General features: G+C 36.6%; 1 protein-coding gene across 1 annotated transcript in view; it reads left to right on the top strand.

The window, feature by feature from the left end:
* LOC107595616 (adenylate cyclase type 2-like) overlaps positions 1-8,002 on the top strand; it is a 59,274-nt gene that overhangs the window by 37,705 nt on the left and 13,567 nt on the right. Inside the window, exons 6-12 of the mRNA XM_016286081.1 lie at positions 3,268-3,379; positions 3,563-3,690; positions 5,397-5,555; positions 5,879-6,011; positions 7,150-7,326; positions 7,452-7,495; positions 7,655-7,735. Of these exons, the coding sequence (XP_016141567.1) occupies positions 3,268-3,379; positions 3,563-3,690; positions 5,397-5,555; positions 5,879-6,011; positions 7,150-7,326; positions 7,452-7,495; positions 7,655-7,735 (834 nt within the window). The remainder of the gene's footprint in view (positions 1-3,267; positions 3,380-3,562; positions 3,691-5,396; positions 5,556-5,878; positions 6,012-7,149; positions 7,327-7,451; positions 7,496-7,654; positions 7,736-8,002) is intronic.

The following is an 8,002-nucleotide window of genomic DNA, read 5'->3' as shown; positions in this document are numbered from 1 at the left end:
TGTGATTGGCCAGCTATCCAGTGCGTTGTGATTGGCCAGCTATCCAGTGCGTTGTGATTGGCCAGCTATCCAGTGCGTTGTGATTGGCCAGCTATCCAGTGCGTTGTGATTGGCCAGCTATCCAGTGCGTTGTGATTGGCCAGCTATCCAGTGCGTTGTGATTGGCCAGCTATCCAGTGCGTTGTGATTGGCCAGCTATCCAGTGCATTGTGATTGGCCGAATACCTCAAGCGTGTGATGGAAATGTTTCGCCCCTCACCATACAGTGATGCCCTGTCCAGCCGGAGCGACGAGACAAAAACATTAAAACCCATTATAAACGAGGCATTTGTTGCATCCAGTGGGGACATAATTACAGATTATAATGACTTATACTGCCTTTTTACGTGTTGCATCGCGCCGCGTAAACATAAAACTTAAATAAAGAGGAAATACAATCCTCCATAAAATGTGTTGCACACATCTGAATATTTGGGTTGAAGTGTTCTGGAACAGTGTTGTAAATACAACTTTACCACTGATTTCTAGTTGTGTCCTCTTTTGGAACGCCAAACTAAGTACCGTATTGTCCCGAATATAAGACGATGTTTTTTTCTTGGAAATACAAATGAAAAAACGCGGTCGTCTTATATTCAGGGTCTAGACTGTGACATGTCCGTAATACACCCACAACAATAGGTGGCGCCAAATACACATAAAACGAGTGTGCCATGAAATACTAATGTAATGCGTGTTGTAAAGATCGCGAGGAAAAACAAAAACAAAAGAAAAAGAAAACCTTACAGCGGCATGAGTCGTGACTGTCACATTAGCCTGATGGGACCAACTCTACTTCTACTGTTAATAAGATTTTGGTAGGCTACTATTAGATGGATAGCCTAAATGTCCTAATTCAGATGGGCTACCTTCTGTTTCGCTTTCACAACGAATCACACAGCGCCTTCACGACATGGCGGCGGCAGCAACAGTACTACAGCGAGAATAAAAGTTACGCCTTCTTTCTTTGCGTGAACATTTGGGCGCCGTTATGCAAATCTTCCCACATAGTGAGGTAGACATGTGGGGCGTGTTAGAACGAGCCTGCCTCGTAGGTAGGTGTGGTTGACTCTTAACTTTTATAAAGATTATCTCTTTGGATTTGAGACTTTAGTCTTCAAGAGCTTGTAACACTCCAAAGAGAAAGGAAAAATTTAAATAGCATCATATGACCCCTTTAAAAACATGATATTAATCATATCATATAATAAAATATAATTTGTTGTTACTACTTTAAATATATATTCAATTATTATTGGATCTCCTTCAATACTTTCAGAATCTTTACTTATTAAAACGATTTTGTTTCTGTATATTAAAATATATTTGTTATATTAACATTTTAATGACAGTATATTTATTGATAAAAATTGTTTTTTTAATTTTTCAAAATAAGCAGAAAATAAAGTGATTGTTTTGAACAAGTATTAACTTAGACATGATTTAAAAAACCTTATTTTAGCTGAAGAATTTGTATCAATACCGTGTGCCTTTTACCCCATGCTGGTGAGCCTTTTGCCCCGTGTGTGGGGTAAAAGGCCCCTCTTGCCACCTCATACATTTATACAATTTTTAAACAAAATAAACAACTTGAATGATTTATTTTGACACAAAATCTGTTGCTCCATTAATGTTCAATACTACGTATATATTTTTTCTGCAATTATACATTTTAGGTGCATGAATGTCACATTTTTTCTTAAGGTGGGCCTTTAGCCCCGTTGTACCCTATCCTATTCTCTGCACCTGCTCATACCCTCAATAGATCCTGTCAAACCATCCTGCCCTCCTTCAGTCTGCACACAAAAACAAGCTATTCATCAACCTAGATATAAGTAGCTCTCATTTAAAAGTGCCTAGACACTTTTGTTTGCTTCTACTAAAAAGTAAAAACAAACACAATCTTCAGGGCAAACTGTTGAAACACAAATGTAGTTTTGTTCATTGCATTGACGGACAAGTCATTTGCTGTTTTTGGAAGCAATATTGCTCTCTGTAACTGTAACTGACTGAAGGAAAAAGCAAATCATATTTTCTTGGCATCTACATAATGTTCTGTATCTCTAAGTCACAATGGATTTCACAGAGGATCTCCAGGGCAGGCGGCACACTCATGTCATTTTCTGTGTTCAAACAGATAGTCAGTCTGTGTTAGTGGTGAGGATTTTTTGGGTAAAAACTCTTACAACAAGTGATTGATTTTGTCATTGAATCATTTGAAACAATTCATTAAAAAACACTGTTTATTCAAGAACATGTCATTAAATCATTCACTCAACAATTAATTGAAAAACACAGATTCATCCAGGAACAAAACAAATAACTCTCTTTATGAGTGAGTAATTGAATCATTCACTCAACAATTCACTGAAAAACAGATTAATTCAGGAACCAAACAAGTTGCTCTCTTTATGAGTGAGTCACTGAATCATTCACTCAACAATTCATTGAAAAACACAGATTCATTCAGAAACAAAGCAAATAACTGTCTTTATGAGTGAGTCATTGAATCATTCACTCAACAGTTCATTGAAAAACACAGATTCATTCAGGAACAAAACAAATAACTATCTTTATGAGTGAGTCATTGAATCATTCACTCAACAATTCATTTAAAAACAGATTCATTCAGGAACAAAACAAGTTGCTCTCTTTATGAGTGAGTCATTGAATCATTCACTCAACAATTCATTTAAAAACAGATTCATTCAGGAACAAAACAAGTTGCTCTCTTTATGAGTGAGTCATTGAATCATTCACTCAACAGTTCATTTAAAAACAGATTCATTCAGGAACAAAACAAGTTGCTCTCTTTATGAGTGAGTCATTGAATCATTCACTCAACAAACCATTGAAAAATATAAATACATATTCATTTAGGAACAAAACAAGTGACTGTCTTTATGATTGAGTTTTGACAAAACAGTTGATTCTGCTGTGGCTTTGTTTAGAATTGTTTCCTTTGAGTGAGAAAAAATTGACAAAATAACTGCCAATATTGTATGTAGAAGTTTTCAGTTTCATAAACTGTTGTATGAGAGCAGTATCACGGATGCTGTTGGTCTACACTGCTGTATTTTTAAGGATTTTTCGATACTGGAAAACAAGAAAAATGCTTATTTAGAAAATAATTATTTGCAAGGTGTGTATTTATTGCAAAAAGCATCATTTCATGCTCTTTACCAGTTTGCATAATTCTCTTTTTCTTGAACATTTTAATATTTTCCACAGCATTCTGTATGCAGACATTGTTGGATTCACACGTCTGGCCAGTGACTGTTCACCTGGAGAACTTGTTTACATGCTCAATGAGCTCTTCGGCAAATTTGACCAGATAGCCAAGGTATTATATGGCCTAACGGGCATAGGAGAAACCAGTACTTAATTGTCAAACTTTAAAGTGACACCTAGGCCCAGTCTCTCCTAATAATGACATGCTTTCATGATTGATATAATATTCATATTTTTTCCTGTACACAATATAATGTCTACTACACCTGCTGCCTTGATGGTTTGTTTGATGCAGGATAACGACTGCATGCGGATCAAGATCCTGGGCGACTGCTATTACTGTGTGTCAGGGCTGCCAGACCCGCTGACTGATCACGCCAAGGACTGTGTGAAGATGGGGCTGGACATGTGTGAGGCTATCAAGTAAAAGAGCACGCTGTCTTTCTCAAACTAGATTATAATTGGTCCATCACAGCAATCTGCACTGAAATATGTTTGCATAATAACCACTAAACTGTATAATTGACCTTTGTCACAGGAAATTTCAGTTTCCTACATAGCTGTGCTTGTTTAAATGTCTGTGCAAACACCATGTAAAATTCGGTCTTAATAGGCAAATTTAACCTAAATATAATTGGCATACAATGCCGTAAGGTTGCCAGCCTGCGGAACACCTGCTGGGCATCCCATAAGCCAGTGCTTATCAGGATTTATTTTGAGATAATGACCAGCTGCACATTATCCATTTTCCATTTCTTCATTAGAACAAAAAGTCACATAGAGTTAGATCTGCTTAAAAGCCCGAAAACCACTACACATGAGCTGTTTGTCACATTATGGCCTTTCATCATCTACAAGGGACCATTTCTGTGTTGTTTTATCCCATGTTGTCTGTCTTTTCAAGCACTACTCTCTGAGGCTGAAATAACACTCGTACTCAAGAGGCTCAGATGTGTGATGTTGCTGAAACCCACACATTCTCCTTTCTCCAGCTCAAAGTGCAGCCCCTTTTTCCAGTCCCTTTCACGATTCCTCACCCATTCTTCATTCTTCCGCTCTTCTGCCACACATTTGCTTTCCGTTACGCTACTGCAATCTTTTTCTTTCACACACACACACAAATCGATTTTAGGGGGTTATTGAGAACCCTTCAGTGTATTTTCCAACATAACATAGCTCAGTTTGAGGGGCTCCTAGAAATAAGAATGGTGTGTGACAGATTCACTGAAATGATCTGTCAGAAACACACACACCTCCAGGGGTGCCATGCACCTTTTTATTTTATTATATATATATATATATATATATATATTTGTTTTTAGCAGGTTAAGCAATTTTATACTGGTCCACAACCTAGACCAGCACCAAACTAGCTTAAACCAGCCCGCATTAAAAAAAACAAAAAAACCTGCTGGTCTAAACTGTTCTGTGCAGCAGGGACATGCTAACATTCAAACTAGCTTATCTAAAACACAAGATGAAACGTTCTGTGTGCTGAATGAATATATACAGAGGCACCAGACACACTCCCTCATAAACCAACACGTACCGCTGCAGTCTTGGCACCTTCTGATATTTACTTTGCTATAAATATTTCTGGTGTTAAGCTGAGTTGTGTCAGTGAAATATGGTGCTGTTTCAATCATTTCAAAGAATGGAGGGAGAGCCTGAAGTGTGTACATGCTGTAAAAGAAATATCTTTCATGACACTGGAAGAAAACTTGCCTTATTTACATAAAATAGTTGTATAAAATCCGTCAAGAGTATCCAAATTTATGTTTCTCATGATTTATTCACAATCTAAAGGTTTATGCTTGCAATTAGTTTAGTAGACAAATATAATTGTGCCTTCACATACCTTTCTTTAAAAACTTTGTAATAAAAAATTTTTTATATATATTTTTAAGAATATTTTGTATACATTTTAATTCTGATAATTGATTAAAATACATTTTAAATTAATTACATGCTTATTAGATCATTCAATTTATAATATGCTGATTAAATAATCAAATTTATCCAAATGAATTTCATAAATACATATTCAATTACACTTGTGGCAAAAAATTTTTTTTTATTAAAATGTACAGTAATAGTAAACAATGAGCAAACTTTACTTGTTATTTCAGGAAGGTGAGAGATGCTACCGGGGTTGACATTAGCATGCGTGTTGGGGTGCACTCTGGGAATGTTCTCTGTGGCGTGATCGGCCTCCAGAAATGGCAGTATGATGTTTGGTCACATGACGTCACCCTGGCCAATCACATGGAAGCGGGGGGTGTACCTGGGTAAGATCAGCATATGACTTTTGTTTTTCACCATTTCATGATGTTCACATTTGCCATAAGTGCTATTATGCTCGTGGAGGGTTCTTGACGTTAATAGAAATGCTTTTTTGATAGCACAATGAATGTGCTTTTGTGCTACTAATGAGTGTTCGTTGAATAACTCAAAAAAATAACAGAAACGCAAAGCACTACATTTATTTTTCATATCTCGACTATTGTCTCTGCGGGCATTGGAACATTTGTGAAATACTCACATAATACACCTGTTTTTGTGAAGTGTTCTTTCATTTGCCAGCCTGTAATAGTTGTGTGCTCCTCTCCAGACGAGTTCACATCTCTTCTGTGACACTGGAACATTTGAAAGGAGCGTATCAAGTCGAGCCAGGCAACGGACAAAGCAGAGATTCTTACCTGAAAGAGCACGGCATCGTCACGTACCTAGTCATCAACCCGAAGGTAAAAAATGACGCAGTCCAGCTTTCACGTTTATAAATAACTAGACATTTACATTGTCTTGCTTTGTGTTTGCTAGAGGTTTTTTACTGGCTCTAATCATGTTAGGGGTTTATAACAAACATCAGCTATGATAATAATTATTGTGGAAACAATAAAACCATTTTTAAATAAATAACATAATTATAAAAAACAAAAATGTCTGTTTATTACCCAGAAAATTATTAATCATAGCCGAACAAACACCTGCTGTATGATGTATGTTAATAAATCATATCATAATGTGTCTAGTTATGCAACTGAAGCAGTTAAATTACTTTTCAAATTAGCATTGCATTCAATTCACCTTGAGCACTAATTAGCATAATTCCCGTATTTAGACTTTGCGGTTACACAAACGTGCCTTTGTGGTCATATTTCACAGCCCTGGGGAGAGTGTTTATCAAAACACAAAGTTCGAGGAAACTGGCATCAAGACCCAGAAGATTCCTGAATATCCATTCATTCAGATGTGTGTGGGCTTTTCAGCCCACAGATATCATAATGCCTGGCACCATATATTCAAATAACAATGCCTATTCTTTTATTTATTTATTTTTATTATTTATCCGGTGCCTTATTTACTTTTCAACAATGCATTTGCTTTGCCCGAGGTAACAAAAGCAGCACATTTTTCTCATAAGAGACTCATACATTTATTTCTGTTCCGTTTGAGCCTTTCGGCCCTCTTATCAGAACAACCCACTGCACACCCACTCCTTCCACACTGCCATTATGATGACTGCATTTGAGTTTGGAGGGCTTTTGCTTGTTTGTTTAGTTGTTCTCTTTTCTTTTATCACCCTGTTGTTCAGTTAATGCCAATTTGCAATTTTTTATTTATTCTAATGACCGACTTCCAACGAGTCAAGTTGCTGTAAAAAGTAGACCATACAGACTTGACACAGTACCACAATTGTTTAGGATCCATAGTATACAAACATTTACTGAAAATCAGTATCAGATCACTTAATGCACTTGAATAAAAAATGTATTACAAAACCACTACATATTCTTGTCCGATTTTTGGGGATTTCTGTGCCGTAACACCTCTAGCCTATTTAGACTTGTACTTCATGCTATGGTTGTACTTCATGCGTAGGTAGAAAAACGGAGTCCCCCGCTACCTGCTCGTCTTCGCACCACTCTGGATGGGGTCAAGATGAGGGCATCTGTCCGCATGACACAGTACCTTGAGTCCTGGGGAGCAGCCAAACCGTTTGCTAACCTCCACCATCGAGACAGCATGACCAACGAGAACGGCAAGATCAACACACACGTGAGTCAACCTGAGCACACATGCAAAAAATACAGTCATCGTGATTACAGTCATCAGGACTAGTTTTGCTGGAAGCATTTAATAGTGCTCTATTAATTACATTTGTTCCATTTTTTTTCTTACAGGATGTGCCATTAGGGCAGTACAACTTTCAACAAAGGTCTGAAAGGTCTGGGGTTTTTTTACTGTTCATTGCTTTATATAACAAAAAAAAGTCTAACAAAAAAAATCTAAATTCAAGTGAATAACCTTTCAGAACCTTCACACTGACCTCACTTCCATTTCCATGGTTGGTTAGTCTCTCGCCCTCTTTTTTCTTCCCTTTCAGAACAAAATCACAGAAAAAGAGATTTGAAGAGGAGTTGAACGAAAGAATCATTCGCACTATTGATGGCATCAACTCACAGAAGTGAGCATCCTAATGCTCTGTATCCATATGGAGGAGGAACTCGTGAATTCCCTGCAAAACAACACAAGAAATAGCTAAATGATAACAAGGAACAAGTCTGACCTCACAATGAAAATCTGGGATTCAAAATCTTACTTAAATCAGGAAAAAGAAAAGAAAGTTGTTTGATTTTGAAAACACATATTTTTTCACATATTTATTAAATCATTTTTTATTTCATATATTTTATATATATATATATATATATATATATATATATATATATAT

This window comes from Sinocyclocheilus grahami, unplaced genomic scaffold (genome assembly GCF_001515645.1).
Source record: "Sinocyclocheilus grahami isolate Dianchi unplaced genomic scaffold, SAMN03320097.WGS_v1.1 scaffold205.1, whole genome shotgun sequence".
In the NCBI taxonomy this organism is placed as follows: domain Eukaryota; kingdom Metazoa; phylum Chordata; class Actinopteri; order Cypriniformes; family Cyprinidae; genus Sinocyclocheilus; species Sinocyclocheilus grahami.
Note: the sequence above shows the minus strand (reverse complement) of the source record. Positions and strands in the feature narration are given on the sequence as shown.